This window comes from Anomaloglossus baeobatrachus, chromosome 6 (assembly GCF_048569485.1).
Source record: "Anomaloglossus baeobatrachus isolate aAnoBae1 chromosome 6, aAnoBae1.hap1, whole genome shotgun sequence".
Classification (NCBI taxonomy): Eukaryota; Metazoa; Chordata; class Amphibia; order Anura; family Aromobatidae; genus Anomaloglossus; species Anomaloglossus baeobatrachus.
The window spans coordinates 401476186-401497793 of record NC_134358.1 but is presented as its reverse complement, the minus strand read 5'-3'; the positions used below and the strand labels follow the sequence as shown (position 1 = coordinate 401497793).

Here is a 21608-nt window from a genome sequence, read left to right as displayed (position 1 = left end):
AGAATAGGTTACAAGAAATAAGATCCATTTCTAAAGGGAATGCTGTAAGTTATTTTGATTAAAGATATTTATGCACATAAACCCAGCAAGCATAAATGACTGTAAATGATTGGAAAACAATGCTTATTGCACTTCAAAATGATAGAAGAAGACAAGAATACATTCCGGCTCTATGAAATATTTAAATTCCAGTTCTGTACCATTAAGTCATATTCGATGCATAGACTTATAGACAACTGGGTAAGAGTGCAGAGTGTGGAAAAGCTTTAACAGCTTAACTTTATTCTCCTGCACAGAAACACATTATATAGCCATAGTGTTTAATGCAAATGTAGAAGCCTTATGGGTGAAAATAAACAAGCTCTTTTGTACAAGATCTGTCTTCTGGCAAAGGGACACAGTGTGGGCGAAATGAAATATGAATGCACCCATCTGAAATATTTCTAAACCACTGGCCTGGGAACTTATATTCTACAAAAATAAAATGGTAATACATCTCTTGTACCCTTTGAGTTAAAGGGAACCTGTCACCATTTTTTTCAGAATTGAACCAAAAGTATCACCTTCTGCAGCTCCTGGACTGCATTCTATGAAGGTGCACTTGTTCCCTGACTCTCCTTGCAGACCCCAGAAATACCTTTATAAAATCTGCCGCACGTATGTAAATTAACCGTTCTGGTTGGATGGGCGTCTTTTTCTTGGTTGTATGGGAGTCCTTTTCTTCGTCTCCTGTCCCTCCTTCTGCCGTTGTTCGCTGTCCTCCTTTCATGATTGACATGGATGACGCCTCTCTCATCATCTTGGTTGCTCTGCAAAATCTCGCGCATCTGTGTAGAGTCATTCCCGGCTTGCGCAGGCGCAGTTCGCTCTGCCCCATCGTGGGAAGAGCTGAAATCATAGGTGTGCTTGTGTGAGCCAGTGAGGTCTTTGCGCATGCTCGAAATTTAGGTCGGGTATGAGGATGACACAGGTGACACCATCCACATCGTCAGCCATAATCTTGCGCGAGATTTTGCAGAGTGACCTGTATAATGAGGGAGGCGTCACCCACATCAATCATGAAAGGAGGACGGCAAACAACGGCAGAAGGAGGAAAAAGAGCCGAAGAAATGGACGCCCATCCAACCAATATGGTTAATTTACATAAGTAGCGGCAGATTATATAAAGGTATTTCTGGGGTCTGCAAGGGGAGTCAGGGAACAAGGTACACGTTCATAGAATGCAGCCCAGGAGCTGCACAAAGTGATACTTTTGGTTCAATTCTGAATGAAAAAACTGGCGACAGGATCCCTTTGAAGGAGATCTGTCAGCAAGTTTTTGTTATGTAATCTAAAAACAGTATGATGTAGGAGCCCTTATTCTAGCAATGTATCATTCACTATGACTTTTTGTTGTTTCAATCAAATTGTTTTAACAGCAGAGGAGTATCACGAGAGGACTAGTTATCTCATGTTATGTAGTCCTCCTGCTCTGTGTAACCGTGCTCCCATCACTGCTTAGCAGTTTTCTGACAATTTATGGTGTACACAGAAAGCTTCCAATCAATTTCTTTGGCAAGGCTTATTATACAGAGCTTGGTGTATGTGCCACAGAGAAAACAGTGATTTTATCAAAATGACAGAATGCAAACCAGTTGGAATCAGGATCTCTGCCCTTATATTATGCTGTTCTAAGATTACATAGCAAAAACCTGGTGACAGTGTCTTTTTAATACCTGAGCATTTTAGAAAAAGTTAAATATTCTGAAATATAATTGTTGGTTAAAGTATATTTAATAAAGATGAAACAGGGAAAAATATCTTTAAGGAAATCGAGCATCAAACATCTCTACAATATCAGCTGCTGCGCGTATGCTGTTGTAACGAGGCGAGCAGCTCTGACTGTTTTGTGATTAAAATGGACATGGAGACTGACATTACACAGGATGGTGCTGCCACCTTGAGGACAAGTGCTGAAACTGCTTGAGAGGTGTACGCTGTAAAATCTGATCCCCTCCCTCAGGCACTTGTTGTACAGGAAGTAAAAGAGCGGGAAAAGGACACTGAGCTACTGGAGCTGGACCTGAGCAGACCTGCCTCGGACTGCCCTCATCGCTGAAGTGTGAGGGATTGCCAGAACTGCTGCAGACGGGATACTGGACTCAAGGGACCTCCAGACCGTCTCCTTCCTCCATACCAAGAGACTGTAAGCTAGTCCTCTGTTGAGAGGGCTGAAGATCTTCCCACTTCTCTCCCTTGGAGTCGCCGCCGTTTACCCGGAGTCCAGGCCTGCTACGTGGGAGCCCTCCCTCCTTGTGTTTTGGACTGGTAATATAACCTATAGGGCAAGTCAGGGACAGAATTCTTGTTTATCATCGCTGGGTTTTTTTGTGTTCTGCTCCGCGCGTCTGAAGTTAAAGACCCGGATAGCAAACCCTGGTTATGTGTGCTGCTAAGCCAGCGGCGTGTGTCATTGAGATGTTTACCAGTAAAGAAATGTACCCTTACATAAAATCCGAGCGTGGGGATTTTGTTGGCGCAGATTATGGGAACTCAGCCGCGGCCTTACCCGAGGTCACTTCACTGTCATGATTCCCCATTATGCTTTATATGCAGTTTGCATACTTGTGTTCACATGCAGACTAAATGCATCTGACTTCTCTCAGTAGAAGTGAACTCAAAGAAGCCAGATGAGTCTAGTTGGCATGTGAGCACAATTATTCAGATTGGATACCAGCAGTCATGTGACCACCTGCTCACACCGGCAATACCCTTGGAATCATGACACTGTTTGCACACTGTTATGATGTTATATCATGAGTATAGGTGCTCTTCCACACACACATTTTCTCTGACCTTCATTTTCTGGACAATTGACTTTTTCAAGTTCTCTGCTGCAATAGCTTTGGAATATTCTAGATTACGTCTAGAAACAGACCTAGAGCTGCTCTTAGCAGCAAAGTTATTTAATTATATCTAGACAATCCTCTGTGAGCTACATTTATCAGCTGGGAAATAAATATCTCCCCAGGCTTTATAGTTTCCCCCTTTTCACTACACTAATTGCACAGAACGTATGGGTTTTGCCCCTGCCTGCGTCTTCCCACCAACTGTGTGTCTCTGCCTCAAGGAACAAGGCTTTTTACCTTGATGGAGCACATCCTTATTTGACTCATGAATTGTTATAGTATTTGTAATTTCATTAATTAATGTGACATTCAGTGCATTTTACCTTTCTGATACAGGTTTTCAAAGTAGCTAAGTTGAAAGTTATTGAATTTCTCAGTGGTTGTTATGTCCTGGAGAACGCTGGATAGCTGTTCAGCTCTCTAGAATAGAAAGGAAAGGAACATCTTCCATTATGTACTCAATAATTACAGTGACATGATATTAGAGTATAATTACTTTAGTATACGTAAGGTAGAAAAGTACAATTTTTTGAAAATTATCTTTGCGGCTATAAAGGCAAAGGATGAAATTCCTAATATAATAATAATAATCTAATATATAAAGCTGTGTGTGTGTGTGTGTGTCCGAGATTGGCAACTGCACCATCGCAGTAAGGCTATGTGCGCACGTTGCGTACTAGCCCTGCAGAAATTTCTGCAGCGATCTGAAGAGCACACGTGTGCTTCAAATCGCTGCAGAAAATGTCCGTAGAGAAAAAAAAAAAAAGCCGATTCCATGCGCTCTGCCTGCAGCTCCTGCCATAGACAGAGCAGGAGCTGCCGGCAAAGCGCACGGAAGAAGTGACATGTCACTTCTTAGAACGCAGCGCTTCGGGCAGCAGCCGAAGCGCTGCGCTCTAAGACGCCACGTGCGCACGGCCCCTGCACAATCTCCATAGACTGTGCAGGGGACGCAGGACGCATGCAGTTACGCTGCGCTACAAAGCGCAGCGTAACTGCATGTATTTACGCAACGTGCGCACATAGCCTTACAGCCACAAAATTTTGCACACTCACACATCTGGACACCGACAGCGTCATAGGCTATGTTGTGAGGCGAAATTTTAACCCCGCGCATTCCAATTTACCAATCAATTTTGCCCCTATCTACATAATGGGGGAAAAGTGTATCCACACCGTCGCATTTACAATCACGAAATTTGCACACTCGCACGTCTGGACCCCGAGAGGGTCATAGGCTATGTTGTAAGGCAAAATTTTAACCCCGCGTGTTCCAATTTACCAATCAATTTTGCCCCTATCTACATAATGGGGAAAAAGTGAAACGAAAAGTGTATCCGCACCGTCGCATTTACAATCACAAAATTTTGCACAGACACCTCATGTGACCCAGGGAACGTCGTAGACTATGTTTTGACAGGAAAATGTAACCCCGCGCTTTACAGTTACTCTCCAAAAAACATGCCTTCATTAAAGTAAATGGAGCCTGGAACTACAGGTTATTAGTAGGAGCTGTGAGTGGTTGCTATAGGAACAAAAGACATTCATAGTATAAGAAGCTTATATGTGAGGTAATAAGATGTCGGTGGGGAGACGGATAGAGACAGACAGAGACAGACAGGGAAAGAGAGAGAGAGATAGAGACAGACAGGGAAAGATACAGACAGAGACAAACGGTGAAAGAGACAGACAGAGACAGACGGTGAAAGAAATAGAGACAGACGGTGAAAGAGACAGACAGAGACAGACCGGGAAAGAGACGGACCTGGAAAGAGACTGGGCTGGAAAGAGACTGACCTGGAAAGAGACAGACCTGGAAAGAGACAGATGGGGAAAGACACAGATGGGGAAAGAGACAGACAGACATGCAGACAGGGACAGAGACAGACAGACAGGGAAGGAGGAGACAGCCAGAGAGACAGACAAAGATAGATGGGGAAAGACACAGACCTTGATAAAGACAGACGGGGAAAGAGACAGACAAGGAAAGAGACAAACAGAGACAGGCAGACAGGGAAAGAGACAGAAAGGAAAAGACACAGACAAAGAGACGGGGAGACAGACCTGGTAAAGAGACAGACCTAGAAAGAGACAGATGGGGAAAGAAACAGAGAGATAGAGACAGGCAGACGGGGAAAGAGACAGACCTGGAAAGAGACAGACCTGGAAAGAGACAGACGGAGCACATTACTTGGCCAATTTAGTTAAATCTTTGTGGAATATCTGTGGTGTTGAAATATATGTTGTGAAATGCTTCTATTAGCTTAGTTTTTGCCTTTTAAGAATTACATTTCTATCTATTTGTTTTGTGTTTTTTGTGTGCAGAATAAATTTTTGTTAATATATTCTATTTTGTTGACAACAGTTATTAACCCGGGCGAAGCCGGGTAGTACAGCTAGAAAAAAATAATAATAATAATAACATTTATTAATTTATGTAGCGCTATTAATTTCACAGCACTTTACATACATTTGCAATGTGACGCCCCTGGACTATTCAGGTTGTCACAGGATACTGCACAAACTGCCCTTCCCGTGCAGTATTCAAATCCCTCATGGTTCTGGGTCCCCATCTTGCCCATCTTGCAGTGCTTGCAGTGCTGCCTCCAACAGCAAATAAAGTCCTAGATACACCCTGCACCACACCCACCAGGCACACCAGTGGACGGCTTAAGCGGAATAGGGTCGCCCACCTAGGGGTCAGGTAGGGGAGGTGAGGAGTGTAGAAGTGAAGTGGAAGAGAGAAGTGTGGTAGCCCTCGAGCTGAGAGGAGCTTAGAGGAAGCTGGGGGTAGTGGCTCCCAGGGGAAGCTGACAAGGTTGCAGACGGTGGTCTGGACCTAGAGGAGTCGGACGCCCGGTTGCAGGGGATTGAGGCTAGGTGCCTGGGACCTGTCAAAAAGGGCGGTCAGCAGCCTGGTCCTATCACTGGTCAGGGACCGAAGGCACGACGGGGTACATGGACCCTAGGTCGGGGAGAAGCTTCAGGCAACCCGGCAATTAACCTGCGGAGAACTGAGCCTTTATGGACTGTTCCCACTAGCTCCAGAATTGGGGCACTAGCACAACAAGGAGGATAGGGACTTCCAAAAAAGCAGCCCACCAAAATCCCAAGCGTGAGCCTTGAGAGCAGGCTCCCTCACTTAGCCACAGTGGGGAGTGGGGTCTGGAAAGTTTCAAGCTACCGGACCACAACGGAGAATCTAAACTTTGTGCGAGGAGGCAGGTCACAGATCACCAGGCAGCACTACAGGGGACGGAAACCGGACGAGCTCCCCTTTGAGAGGCAGCGGCACCAAGAGACTTGGTTTACCCGGTTGTCAGCGTCTGCTTATTTGCTGAGTGAGTACCTGAGTGACCCCCCCTTCACGGCACCCCGTAGCATTATCCAGAGACCCGGGGCCTGCCCCTATTCGTGAAGGGCAATGACACCTTGCTACCCTGCTTTATCACCTGGGGTACTCCCAACGGCAGCAGCGGTACTCCCAGTTACCGCACACCATGGGTGGCATCACGAACTATAACTCCCCTGTAAATACCCCCTTTTACTTTAGAGTGTGGTCCAGAGACCCTCGAGTCACGAACGGACACCACCCCCAGATCCGAGCGGTTTGATCCGCTGCTGGGGCGGCACACCCTCACTGTCCCCATTGGGGCTGACAATCTATTCCGTTTTAGTATGTTTTTGGATTTTAGAAAGAAAGCGGAGAACCCGGAGGAAACCCACATAAACACAAGGAGAACATACAAACTCCTTGCAGATGTTGTCCATGGTAGGATATGTAGCCATATATTTCCTGGGTATAAAACAATAAAGGCAGAAATCCTTTAATAGAGGTGTTTACTTTAAGGGCGCTTTACATGCTACAATATATCTTACGATGTGTCGGCGGGGTCACGTCGTAAGTGACGCACATCCGGAATCGTAAGTTACATTGTAGCATGTAACAGCTACGTGCGATTGCGATTGAACGGTAAAACGTTCATCGCATGCATGTCATTCAATTCCTAAAAATTGAACGTCAGGTTGTTCATCGTACCCGGGATAGCACATATCGCAGTGTGTGACACCCCAGGAACGATGAACAGCAGCTTACCTGCGTCCTGCGGCTCCCGGCCGGCTATGCGGAAGGAAGGAGGTGGGCGGGATGTTTACGTCACGCTCATCTCCGCCCCTTTCTCTTCTATTGGCCGCCTGCCGCGTGACGTTGATGTGACGCCGAACGTCCCTCCCACTCCAGGAAGTGGATGTACGCCGCCCACATCAAGGTCGTATGGACGGGTAAGTACGTGTGACGGGGGGTTATTCGTTTGTGTGACACGTTCAACAAATTGAACGTGCCGCACATACGATGGGGGCGGGTACGATCGCATACGATATCGTATGCTGGATCATATGGTGTAAAGCAGGCTTTAGTCTCCTTTCTCTTTTCTCTTATAATGACGAAATACAGCTTTGTAATATGAAATTAGCCTTATAGCGAAATGTAGTTAAAGCACATTGTCCCAGACTTGCTTATCTCTAGTTGTAAGCACCAATTACATGAGTATTTCTTGAATTTCCCTGTTTTACCATGTACTTTGTGATCTTTGTCTTGTGTGGTATGTTCTGGCATGAAAACATAATCTATTTCAACGAAGATCGATGAATATTATCTTCAAAACATGCATTTTTTTCACCCAAATCAGCACCCAATTTGTTACAGTTCCTTGATGTTTTTTTATTGACTATTTTGTATGGGACCAGATAAAAGTTGATGGGGACCCAGATCACCTGACACCCTACACTCCCGTGAAGTCTGCGTTATAGACATCTGTTATTGATTGATTTATATGCATTGAAAAGGGATAAATCCTTAGTGAGAATCGGTGGCATAAAGTAACATGCTGAAGATATAAAGAGGTACTCCAGGGAGATACAATATTCTTCTACTGTCGATGAGATGCACAATGCTGTTCCATGTCCTCACACTACCTGTAACTCAGTGACACTGGAGCTGCTCTTTGCTGCTCCCTCTCCCTTCTGGGTCGTTACATCACACGAGGGGGGGGGGGCTTCTGTTCTGGCTTAGATGATGCCTCCTGTTCTCAGACTGCAGGGAAGCAGCTATTATTAGAGAGCAGGCTGTCACTATTATCATGGAGCGGGCCCCTGATGTGAGATTTAACATCCCAGAAGGGAGGGGGAGCAGCTCCAGTATCCCACTGAATTACAGGTAGTTTGAGGATATGGAAAAGCATTGTGTATCTCATCGTCATAGTTTTTGAGGGCAGGGACAGTAAAATAATTTTTTTCTCACCGTCGTACCCCTTTAAAATTAGCACATCATGTTAGTTTCTGGATTTTTTTAATTTCATTTATGTTTGACTGATACTTTAATACACTACAGATTTTCTGTCTTCAACATCTAGATAGAAAATTGCCCTCTGTCAACAGACCTTAAAAGTGCCACATACATGGCTACCTCTCCATTGCTTCTTGGCTAAAAAAAAAATGGGATGGTCAGGAGTAGAAGCTCTCACGGTATTGGAAGCAGCAGGGCACATGCCACATGCACTTTCCCTATATTCTGTCTCTCACTTTGTATCTGAAATTTTGTGGTTAGATAGCTGTCGGGTGAGCAGTTATTCCACATTTTGACTGAGTGTGCATATTTTCTAAATGGTGGGTAAGCTGTTGCAAGATATACCTGCAAGCAACTTTTTACCAATAAAGAGATCTTCCAGTTGTGATAAATTATCACCTTCCCATCAGATGGTTGATAACTTTTGGATTGGGGGGGATCTGAGAACTGGTACCCACACTGATAGCCAGAATTGGGCCATTTTACCTTTGTTAAAATGGAGCGGCAGTACATTGCGTGAACACTCCACTTATTCTCTGTTGGGCTCCCTAGTTGAAAGCCAATGGGGAAAAGACAGGACACCACACATAATTATTAGATTATCAGAGTGTACGTGGCTTTCTCCACCTGCCCCATAGAGAAGGAATGGAGAATTAGACAAACATGCACACTACTCCATTTGACATGTAATTAAATTGCCCCGTTGTGGTAGTCGATGGGGTCCTAGGAGTCAGACCCTCACTCATGTTAATGTTATCACCTGTTCTGTGGCTAGTAGGTGATTACTTGTCACAACCGATATATTCCTTTAAGAATAAAAGATCTGGCATGCCATTTCCCATGGGGAAAGTCAGGACACCAGACATATTTATTGAATTGTCAAAGTGTCCTGACGACATTCTTCCAATATGTATGGCGTCCATAAAACAGTATCCTACTTGAAAATTAGTTAGATTTCTAGGCTAACCTTTTAATAATAGGTGTGATTAAAGGGGTTGTATGTTCAGAGGATATCCATAGGATAGTAGATCAGTAGAAGTCCGACACTAGTCAACCTCACCAAGCAACTGTTATTTTCTCCGATGGCGGCTGGATATAAATAGTTGAAACCGAGCTACAAAGCGCAACTCCATTCAAGGTATAACAGTCTTTATCAATATCTTCTGACCAGACAACCCTTTTTTAAATGACAAAAATAATCCAAAAGCTTATCCACATACTCTGAACCAAGTAGTGTTGAATGACTGATAAATCTATTCATTTTAACACAACCAGAAGAAAGTGGAATATTTTGTATGAACCATGAATCCTACCTCCGTGGTTAGATTTCGAAGAGTTTCATTCTTGTTCATCCAACCTTCACACGGATTACTCTATAATTAGAGCAAATAATATAAAATTCATTGTAAAGAATGAAATTATTCTGTAAATGCACTCAGGTGAGAACGGAAGAAAAATAAATCAAAGAGACATGAAAAATAGATGCAGTGGATGTCAATGCAGTTCACTTTTCATGGAGTGAAAGATGCAAGGACTGTCATAAATTAGGTGTCATCGCAGATTTTCAAACACAGTGAAGCTTTCCACAAAGTGATCCCAAATCGATATAACAAAGAAAAACCTGCTTCAGTTGTTACTGGGGTAGGAAGAGTGCGATAAAGAGCTATATATTGGAATCGTGGAAGTGTTTTCATAGGGCTTTGATCATTTTGTTTTTATCAACTCTTTATATGAAACATTTTGTACCTTAACACAGCTCAGGAATCCATAGAATTGTTCATACGTGACATCTTTATTTAGTTCTCCTGTTCAAGATAAAACACAAGTTGAAGTTGGTATTTCACTGTATCCATGCTGCACACACAAAATCTGTCATTCCAAGGCAAGGTGCTGCATGGGAGACTATGACTTTTGTAGAGGGCCGAACCAACAAGTCAAATGTAATTAATTATTTCTAATATTTTATTATTATTATTGTTTTATATTCACTTACTATTGAGCAAAATTAAGTATGATGACTCACTGCCACTGCTAATGCATGTTACATTTGGGCTTATGGTAACCTGTATTCTTATCAGTAGCAGCTAATCAAAACCATATCATTTACTGCTTTTTATAAAGTTTATAACTCATATGCTCCTGTTATTCAGCCTTTGTAATTTGATCAACAGCCCCCAACACAATATGGTGCAACAAACGTCTCTCTACAGATGATAATATTCTCACAAAGCCCCTCAAACAGATTGAGATCACCTCAGTTTGATGTCCCAATACAGCCCCCATGCAGTATAATGTCCCCACACAGCCCCCCACACAGTATAATGTCCTTTCACAGCCCCCCAACACAGTATGGTATCTCACACCGCTCCTAATTCAGTATGATGTTCCCACATGCAGTTTGATGTCCCTACTAGAGATGAGCGGTTCCGTCAAGGCTTGGTTCGCTGGCAGCAAACGAGCCTAGCTCCACAGGCTCCTGCAGGACCCGAACCCCCGGATCAAGTCACTGATTGACAGTTTGAGTCTCTGCCCACATGCAGCCAGCCATAAGGAGAATACATCCGGGGGGGAGGTGTGGGCTTTTTCAAACTATTTTTTGTTGCACACTACGTCAAAGCACACTGTTGTTAACCCCAGTGTGCACCATTTAAACACTGCATGTGGCTCACACAGGGCTGAGCATCAAATGTACCAGAGCACAGCATTGCTAGAATGAGTTCTGTTTGCACAGAGCATCCGATCCACGAATTCGAACCTTGATTTTAAAATTTGGTGTTTGGTTCAAAAACCGAACTTCGGGTTCATTTATCTCTAGTCTCCCCCCCTTCCCCCCGCACACAAAATAAGACCGCCACAGTTTCCCACAAGTACTAACAAGTTAAAAAAAAAAAACTACTTGTGACGCCCTGGACTAGCCAGGTTGTCACAAGTAGGCCCTTACATAAACACCTCCCCCCCTTAATAAGGTGACAACAGGCAAACTCCAAAAAAAACCCCTTGTCACTTCCCTCCGGGTTTGATGTTCACTCCAGGGGGCGAAGCCAGGCAGTTGGCTCCACCCACCGAGGAGTTCACAGGCCCTGAGGCGGGAAAGTAAAGCGAATGCCCCGAAAAGACCACGGGGGGGGGACGCATGGAAAAATGTCGGCGTTCCCGGACGGGGGTGGAGAGGCGCCCGCTGCTGGAGCGGCGGGACCCAGAAGGAGCAGAGGCGGAGTAGCCTTTGAGGATGAGGACTGCGGCCCGGGCGAGCTCCCCGCCGGAACCGCTGCCTGGTTGGAGCGGGAGCTGGGTCGATTCTGCGTGAAGGTGAGGGCGTAAAGTTTGCAGCAGGTGCTCGACTGGAAAGCGGAGGTGCGGAGGATGGTTGCTGTGGTGTGGGCCCGTGAGCAGAGGGCCGCCGCAGCCGTGCAGCACCGAGATAAAGCCACGCAGACCCCGATGTCGTCCCTCATCAGCTGGGAGCTGGAGCCCGCCAGTACCGTGACCAGCGAGCCCGAGGTAGCACAACTCATGGAGGAAGAGGTACGCTGCCCACGCAGCCGTTCCCGCTGGAAGTTTACAGCCCAGGGAAATACTGCACCTGGATTGGGAGCCCAATTGATCGTCAGACCATCGGCCGGTATGGTCCCCTGCGGAGGTAGCTGCCCTGAAGTTGCAAGTTTTACAAGTTTTAAATGTGTTAAGTACCCACTGCTACGAAATCCCGTGTTCCTTTGTTGAATGTCCCCATGTTCCTGGGAGACGCCATCTGGTGCGCCGGGTGGAAGGAGCCGGACCCTGCCCGACTTGTTGAACGCCGCTGCAGTTGGAGTCCCAGTGGGCGCCATCGGGGGTCGGAGCCCCTGGTGGAGGATGGCAGGGAGTTGTGAGGAGCGAGGACAGTTCCTGTTTCAGAGCCCGGTTCACCGTAGCCGCGCTGCAGGCGGTGGAAGATGGGGTCTTTTTGGACAGTGTCACCGTGAGTAAATGTGGCATTGGGGACCCGTGCTGCCCTGTAGTGGACTATGGGAAAGTGACTGGAGGAGGCTGCGCCAGCAGCAAAGTCCCGTTTGTAAATAGTCCCTTGACTGGCCTGTCCCGTTTCATGACCTCCGGAGAGGCAGACTGGAGGATGGGCCTGCGGGAAAGTGATGGCCGAGGCCCCGTCACCACTGCAACCGGTGGCGATCCTCCGGGTCAGGGGTCCCCTGGACATGGGGCCCCTGAGAGACCAACAGGTGTGAAACCCTGTACCCGTCCCGTAAACAACACCTGGGCCTGTTCCTGGACTGGGGAAAAGGGGTACTGCCCATTTCTTAGGGGTAGCATCAAGGCTAGGTTTGTTAGGGTGGGCAAACAGAAGGACCCGGTCCCATTTCCATATTAATAAAAATGTTTGATTATTGCAACGTTTAAGAATATGCCTCGAGTACGGGGAGATTCAAAAATATGCTTGAATTGTACAAAGTTTATTATACTTGTAACCTGTTTTAAATCTTTTCCAGTTAAAGCAACAAAATAAACCGATGGTGGACGGGCAGCCCGCGGACGGTCTGCATTTAACCAAGGTGGAATGTGACGCCCTGGACTAGCCAGGTTGTCACAAGTAGGCCCTTACACAAACACCTTCCCCACTTAATAAGGTGACAGCAGCCAAACTACAAAAAAAAACACGTGTCACCTCCCTCCGGGTTTGATGTTGACACCAGGGTGGCGGAGCCAGGCGGTTGGCTCCGCCCACCAAGGAGTTCACAGGCCCTGAGGCGGGAAAAAGAGAAGTCTTGTTGAGTCTTGACAGTGAAGTGGAGTGGAGTGAAGTTCAAGGGAAGACCTGTGCCTAGGTCTGCCATAGTCTAAACAGGTGTCTGGGTTGGAGCCCAGTCACCTCTGGCAAGGAGGCAGACGGTGGTGGCCGCCTGCAGGAGCTGGGATTACAGCAGGTGTAACCGTAGGGACCGGGGACGGGCGGTGGCCCGCCAGTACCGAACCGGGGAACCGATTGGAAACCCAGTACGAGGTCCAGAAACAACAGGGCTGAGTCAAATCAACTGATTGAGGACTGGACTTTAGGACCTATCCCACCTAAAACCCGACTGAAGACAACAGCCCAACCATTAGGGTAACGTCACCGCCCAGGCATAGAGACCCGAGGGGCCAGCGTCTGCGGGCAAAAAGGGCTCTCCCGGCACAGACCAAGCCGGGGAGCGGACTACCGTTGCTCAGGCATAGGAGTCGATGTTTTCTACATAAGTAAGGGGCAGGAGAAAGGCGGAAACCACCAACCTGATAAGGGGAAAACTGCAGCCGGCTGCGGGCACCGTTCACCATCCCGTTTGGTTTACCAGAGACTCCAGTGTGTTTGTGACCGCACCGACACCCCAGCACGCATCCGTTCCCCCGCCTCAGCACCTCCCTCGGGCCCCCGGGACCATCATTCCCCCTACCCACGGAGGGTGTCAACACCAAGCTGCGCATCACCGTCCCCAGGAGCCTAGTCAATGGCAGCGGTGGTGTCCATCCATTCACCACAACCCGTGGGTGGTGTCACGAACACAGATCCCCTACAAAAAACTGCGTCTCCGGCCGTGGACCTCCCCACCGAAGTCCCTACATGTAGCGCCAACCCCTTTCAGAGCGACGTGACACCCAAGTCCGTGAGGAGCTCGAGCCACCCACCGATGAGCACGGATCCGAGCAGCTCGGCAGCCGGCCGAGCCCCAGGGCGGTACATACACACCTAGCCCCGCCCCCCCACTGCTCCAATTTATGCAGTACAATAAGGTAAAGAGTTGCAGACTAGTCACAATGTATGGGGAAATAATGAAAAGCAGAACTGCTATGGGAATATGAAAATGAAAAATACAATAAACGATCTGAAAAATTGAAAAAACTTGAAAATGGAATATGCATAACTGCTACGAATAATAGGAATATAAGAGATGTTTAGCCATTGTATTGATCAATGCAAAAGAACCCCAAACCACAACAAGGTAATCTCTATTTTTGGGGTCCCTAACTTAACCAAATTTTTTAACTGCAGGTGAGGTTACACAGAGGTTAGGAACCCCAAAAATAGAGATTACCTTGGCGTGGGTTGGGGCTCTTTTGCATTGATTAATACAATGGCTAAAGATCTCTTGTATTCCTATTATTCATAGCAGTTAAGCATATACCATTTTCAAGTTTTTTCAATTTTTTCAGATAGTTCATTGTATTTTTCATTCTAGTATTCCCATAGCAGTTCTGCTTTTCATTATTTCCCCATACATTGTGACAAGTGTGCAACTCTTTACCTTATTGTATAGTTATATGTTTTTGAGTTTTGCACCTTGTTCACACCACTGGAGTTCCAGACGTACATTCTCCAATTTATGCAGTGACATGATGTAGTGATGTCATCGTGCCCGCTGTGGTCTCAGATGTACAGACTGAATGGAGGAAAGGGGAGAAGATGGCTCCTTCTTGCATCCTTGAATTCCCCTGTAGATTGAGATGCCAGGCAAGGGGCAGCTGTCTGATGTGGGATGCCACTGTTTCCAGCTCTTTGACTGTCCTAGTCTCTGAAGTGGACAATAACAGCCAAACAACTGAGTGTGGTATGCTCCAGAACAGTCACAGGGTCACCTAGCAAAGTTTGGAATAGGTCTCATCTCACCACATGCTCCATGGTCATTCTCCATGGCAGTCATGCCACTGATCTTTATAAAGGTAAGTATATGAAAAACAGCACATTGAGTAAACCTTACCTAATGGATGGTATCTATCATGTAAGGTGTTCCAGAGAAATCGTCCATCTGCTAGTGACACTAAAATCACATGACTTTCTTTAGGTAAATTCATATCCAGATACTTCAGTTCCTTCAAGATATTAATCCTCATTTCCTTAGGGGTGGTCATTCGTTTCAGCGTATCTATTGAACTAGAGGACAAATAAAAGAGATAAGTTTGGTATTGTGACCATAAAAATATGATATCCTCTTGTTTTCTCTCTAACGCATAGTTAAAACGTACATTCAAAAATATGTGCACTTGTGATACCATGTTTACTGCTCCGCTTCAGCAGACTATGCTTTATTATACAGTAAAAAAAATATGTTACATATACCACCTAAATGGAGTCCAAAAGGAAAAGTTTTGGCATTGGTCCAGATGTCTCTATAAATAATTTCAGCATATCTCCTAGTACCCACCCTAAGGCCTCCTTCACACGTCCGTGTCTCCGGTGCGTGCTTGGTCCGTTTCCTCACGTTTCGGAGACACGGGCACACGTAGACCCATTAAAATCAATGGGTCTGCGCTCACGTGCATGTTTTACCATGGACCGTGTGTCCGTGTGGAGCATACGTGTGACTGTGTGCTCCACATGTAGACATGTCTGTTTTCCTCCGGCATCACGGGTGTCACACGGACTGCACACGGACCGCACGGATGTGATCCATGTGACACGCACCGGAGAAAACACACATGTCTGTGAAATAAAAAGAATTTCTATACTCAGCTTCTCCAGCCCTCCTGTCTCTGCCGCTGCTGTCACTTGCTTCCGACCCCCGCTCATTATGCTCATTGCATATTCACTCCACTGCAGGCCGGGAGCAGCAGCAGCGGGGAGTCAGCAGGACCGGAGACCGAAGATCAGCACCACGGGCAGCAACGTCAGGGACAGGTGAGCAAAATGTTCCCGTTCCTCCATGTGTTATCACGGATAACACACGGAGAACACACGTGTGCCATAAACACAGCACATGGAGGGCAATAAGCACCTTTGACATGTCTGTGAAAAACGTGCGTGATTTTCATGGACGTGTGAAAGAGGCCTAAGACTGTATTCACACACCTGTTGTGTGCGATCCATATTTTGGGGGGACAGCACACTGACCCTTAAGGGGGCTTTACATGCTACGATATCGTTAATGTTTTGTCGTCGGGGTCAAGTTGTTAGTGACGCACATCCGGCGTCATTAACGATATCGCAGCGTGTGACACTGACCAGCGACCTTAAGTGACCTCAAAAATGGTGAAAATCGTTCACCATGGAGAGATCGTCCCAAACTCAAAAATCAGTAAGGGTTGTTTATCCAGGTGGTTCATCGCTCATGCGGCAGCACACATCTCTGTGTGTGACACCGCAGGAGCGAGGAACGTCTCCTTACCTGCCGCCGGCCACAATGAGGAAGGAAGGAGGTGGGCAGGATGTTACGTCCTGCTCATCTCCGCCCCTCCGCTTTGATTGGCCGGCCGCTTAGTGACGTTGCGGTGACGTCGCTGTGATGCCGAACGTCCCTCCCCCTTGAAGGAGGGATTGTTCGGCAGTCACAGCGACACCGCCGACCAGGTAAGTATGTGTGACGCTGCCGTAGTGATAATGTTCGCTACGGCAGCGATCACAAACAATCGCATGCGCGACGAGGGCGGGTACTTACACGCTCGCTATCGCTACAAATTGCTAGCGATATCGCTACCGTGTAAAGCCCCCTTTAGAGTTTCATTAAACCATACACACATCAGTTTCAAAAACAGATCCCTGTATATGATCCATGAGACTTAGGGCATGTCCACGATCATCAGTTGTGCAGATCCGATTTAAAAAGGAATAATACAAAATGGATGACGCAGGAGGAAAAAAGTGCTGCTTCTCAGAGATGTTAAAATAGACATAGCAAACATGGTGTGAACAGAGGATAATCTGATCCAACATGTAATTACAGTATATGAGTTGTTCACTGTTTTGTACATTACACTGTCAGAGTACAAAGTAACGAAAATCCAGCGGATCACAGGCAGATGAATTAAAAACTTTCCTTTATTTTCATCGCTTTAAAAATGGATAAACAGTATCCACAAGGCACAGTTCATTCAACGCGTTTCGACATAACGCAGTGTCGTAAGTTCTTATTGATGGATATGAATAAGAACTTACGACACTGCGTTATGTCAAAACGCGTTGGATGAACTGTGCCTTGTGGATGCTGTCTATCCATTTTTAAAGCGATGAAAATAAAGGAAAGTTTTTAATTCATCAGCCTGTGATCCGCTGGATTTTCGTTACTTTGTATCTGCTATTATCCCCTTGTGCCTGGGATTTCCGTGCAGGATCAGCTGGTCTACTCCTCAGACTTACACACCAGAGCGGTGAGCTGGAACACGTTTCTTTTTGCATTTACTGTCAGAGTACAGTTTATTTGACAGCAAAAATAGAAATGAGCAATTAGATAAGAAAAAAAGTTGGTTACTTTATTAGATTTACTATAATAATTTCTGTGCAATAATATTTCTATAGATCTTGTTACAAAAGGATGAATTGTAAAGTATGAAAAGGTAAAGTTTTGGAAGTGATGTATTATTGTTAAATTGGATTCATTTTAAAGAGGATCATTTACCAAATTTTTCATGTGGAACTGAGCACACTATTTAATAGAGGCTGCGGAACGGAATAATTTTTTAAATTTTGTTTTGCCTTTCTGATGCAGATATATTAGTAGTCAAAGTATTTGAAACCTAAAAAGTTAACTTTATTTAAGTTCAAGTGTGATCACAAAGACTTCCTTTGGGGCGTGTGCTTCTTCTCCTTGTATGATGCTAACCAATCATAAGCAGGCAGCAATACAGCAGAAAAAGGACACACCCACACCATAGCTTAGGTTTCTCAGTGTGTGACATGTAATGACACAGCTCTGATCTCCTGGATGATAAGAAAGTGTAGCTCAGTTTAGCTCTGTTACACTACAAACCCTTCTATTGGCTTTCCTACTCTGATAGCACAGTGACCTCTGCTGCTTCTGTACCTTCACCCACACTGACTAACCTGGGCTAGGTCAGTAAACATCCTTATGTCTGTTGTGCTCAAACATAAGTGTATCTGATCTCCAGACAGGTATGGGAATAGACAGTACATCACAGCTGACAGTGCCATGAGAAAAGTTACTATTAATATTATTATTAATGATAATAATATTAATATAATAAAGTTTTGTCAACGCCAAATACCAGAAAATATAAAAAACAAACCAGTTTATTTAAACATGACACACCAAAAAAAGATAAAAAGAGAAACATCAAAAGACATAGTAAAATATGCAATAAAAAAATGCAAGTAAACTAATATAAGGCTACTTTCACACTTCCGTTGAACGGTATCCGTTGTATTGCGTTGTGTGACGGATGCAACGGACGCGTTGCATATAATAGCACAACGGATGCAACGGATCGTACAAAACAACGTAAAGCTTTTTTTTTTCTTTTTCTTTTTTTTTCTTCTTTACAGTTTTACCGGCAGCAGACTATTGTGAACGATCAGCTGATCACCCGGTGGCCGGGCGCTCAGCTGATTGATCTCAATAGCCAGCTGCCAGGTGTTCAGGTGAGCGCTCTCAATAGCCGGCTGCCGGGCGCTCAGTTGAGCGCTCTCACATGCCGGCGGCCGAGCGCTCAGCTGAGCGCTCTCACATGCCGGCGGCCGGGCGCTCAGCTGAGTGCTCTCACATGCCGGCGGCCGGGCGCTCAGCTGAGAGCTCTCACATGCTGTCGGCCGGGCGCTGAACGTTCGGCCACCGAGAAACAAAATAAATTTTCTATGATTTAAAAAAAAAAAAAAATGAGCATGCGCAATGAAAAATAAAGGTTTCCGCCGCTCAAAAAAAGTTACATGCGGTGTTCCTTCCGCCCAACGCAGCGTCAAAATAACAACGCTGCGTCGTGCAGCGGAAGCAACGTAAGACCATCTGTTGCTATCCGTAGCTAATAGAAGTCTATGAGGAATATAACGGTTTCCTGCAACGGTTACCGCAATTCCTCAAGGCTGCGGATAGCAACGGAAGCCGTCCAACGCAAGTGTGAAAGTAGCCTAACTAATAAGCCTAAAAGGTGCAGAAATCTCTGCTGTGAATCTGCAACACCAAATACTTATTGTGGGAGCATAACCTAAAGAATAATTTTTCAGGAATCCCCAAATAATTAGGTTTTATGAACTCATAAACTATTAGAAAGGCCCTCACTTTACTTTAGGCCCATTTCACATGTCAGTGAAAAACACTGACGTTTTTCACTGGCGTGTAAAACACGCACATGTCCCTCCGTGTGCCGTGAATCACGGCACACATGGCTTGTCTAAGTGCAATCCGGGCTCCGTTCCCCATGGCCCGTGATTGCACTTAGAAATCAACTCACCTGTGCGCGCTCCCGCTCTCCATGGTGCTGAATGCTCCCGCGGTGCAGCATCCGGCCGGCGCTGACCCCCGCAGCAGCTGCTTCCGGGTCGGCTGTGTCGTGCATTGCTCCGACACCGCTGATGACATCCCATCCGGCCCCGAGTCTGGCCGCACCAGTGATGACGTCGGCTCCAGCTGTCCGCCTGGCTGCAACGGTGATGACGTCGGCTTCGGCAGTCCGCCCGGCCGCAAAGGAGGCAGCACCTGACCGGACGTCTACCCCAGCCATGGTGCCGGCCGCTCCCAAGTACCCCGTCCCGGCTATGGAGCAACTAGGGTGTACCTGCAGAGAGGAGGAGCAGACCACTGAGTGATGGGGCCCACGGCAGTATGAGAGGCCGGTCATAGCCGGCGTCGAGGGCATCCGAGTGGGCCTGGCTCCTGATCAGGATGCGGAGCACGGAACCCGTGCCCCATACTGGGAGCGGCAGCAGTTTTAAAAATGTTGTTGTTTTTGAACTTGGCAGCTGAATACGGCTACCCTATTTTCCAACTTCCTGTTGTTCCTACCAAAAGGACTGTTACACCTCTGGAGAGGCTGGTTGGAGGAAGGGCCTGCGGTGGAGTCGGCCGAGGCTCAGACACCACTGAAACCGGTGGCTACCCTCCAGGACAGAGGGTCCGGACTTTGGGACTCTTTGGGGTGGACTGGTGGGCGTGGAGCTAAGTTGCAACGTTTAAGAGTCTGTGCCTCCCATAAAGGGAAGAAATGTTAAATGTTGTATATTTGGTATGTACTTTTATCTTTTTTGCAGTTTCCCGTTAAATAAATGCCGGTGCCGGAGGACAGGCTGTGTTTTACCAAGGGGGAGTGTGACGCCCTGGCAAAACCAGGGAGTCACAGATGACTGTGCCCTCCACCAAGGTTACAGGAATCGCCTCCTCCTTGGGATTTAACACCTTCCCTCACAGGGTTACATCGAGCCAACAAAACCCTAGTCACCCCCCCAGGGTAGAAAAGACACACCAGTGGGCGGGACCAGGCGGATGGAGAACGCCCACCTAGGGGTCTAGAGAACACGGGTTGGGAAAAGAGTAAGAGAAGTGCTGGACAGGGAAAGGGATAGTGGTGTCGTGCTGAGCAAATTAGTGAAGTGTAGTCATGGGTTGGAGCCTCTGGACTACAGCAGCACTTGCACAAGGGCTAGGTGGGAGACGGTGGTCCGTGTCTGACAGGAGACGGGAAGACGGCTGCCGGAGATCCGAGGTGGACTGAGGCAGGGTTGGAGCCCGCCAGTACCGACACCGGAGAACCAACCCGGAAACCATGCACAGACGGGGTACTTGCACCCTGAAGCCAGGACCGTAACCAATGGCCTAGCTAATTAACCAATAGAGGGCAGGATTATAGGTCCTGTCCCAACCAAAGTCCCAAAAGCAGATAACAGCCCACCGTGGGAGATAAGGCATCCGCCAGGGCCCGGTAGATCCCAAGGGCCAGTATCAGTGGGCAAGGCTCCCAACAGAAGTACCGGGATCGGACTCCCATGTTCCACACCGGGAAGTCCACCATATCACAATACAGTGCAGAGGAAAGTGACACAGACCATCAACCCGGGTGTGGGACCAGCACACCCCTCCAAAAGGCTCCCGGCATTCGTCTTTGGTTTACAAAAGGACTCTGTGTTTATTGACTCCACACATCAGTACAACTTCATCCAGTACTAGGACAACCGAACTGTAAGTTTACTGTTCCCTGCAAAACTACACAATACCCTGGGCCCCGGGACTACACCTCCCCTACCCGTGGAGGGGATCCCACCTTACTGCCCTGCTTCATCAGCCCCAGGCACCCCCATATCTAGGCAGCGGCGGTGTCACCATCCATCACCGCAACCCACAGGTGGCGTCACAGACAATTTCCCTTGTAAATAACCCCTTTTCACTCGTGGGCGACAGACGGCTGCGCGAGCCCCGATCCAGCTGCCACTCAAGCCACAGCCACCGCCCGGATCCGAGTGCCTCGAGCGGCCCCCCGGTTATGATCTGTCCCCCGCCCGCGACATTTTGGCATCACGAACAGGATACTTACCCCATCCACTAACCTGGATGACGTGCGCCTTCTTTTGAACCATGAACTGTTACAAAATTTTGAAAAGTCGCCATTTTGCCGCCATTTTTGAGCACGAAAAACGACAACCCAGCATCTTCTTACCACCATATCACAATACAGTGCAGAGGAAAGTGACA

The 21608-nt window shown here is 46.9% G+C and overlaps 1 protein-coding gene across 3 annotated transcripts in view; it reads right to left on the bottom strand.

Moving 5' to 3' along the window:
* Positions 1–21608, bottom strand: part of AOAH (acyloxyacyl hydrolase) — a 201198-nt gene that overhangs the window by 11385 nt on the left and 168205 nt on the right. For all 3 annotated transcript variants that reach the window (XM_075316585.1, XM_075316587.1, XM_075316586.1), the window contains 4 exons: positions 14961–15133; positions 9979–10037; positions 9546–9605; positions 3212–3308 (listed from right to left, as the gene is read on the bottom strand). In XM_075316585.1, the coding sequence (XP_075172700.1) occupies positions 3212–3308; positions 9546–9605; positions 9979–10037; positions 14961–15133 (389 nt within the window). The remainder of the gene's footprint in view (positions 1–3211; positions 3309–9545; positions 9606–9978; positions 10038–14960; positions 15134–21608) is intronic.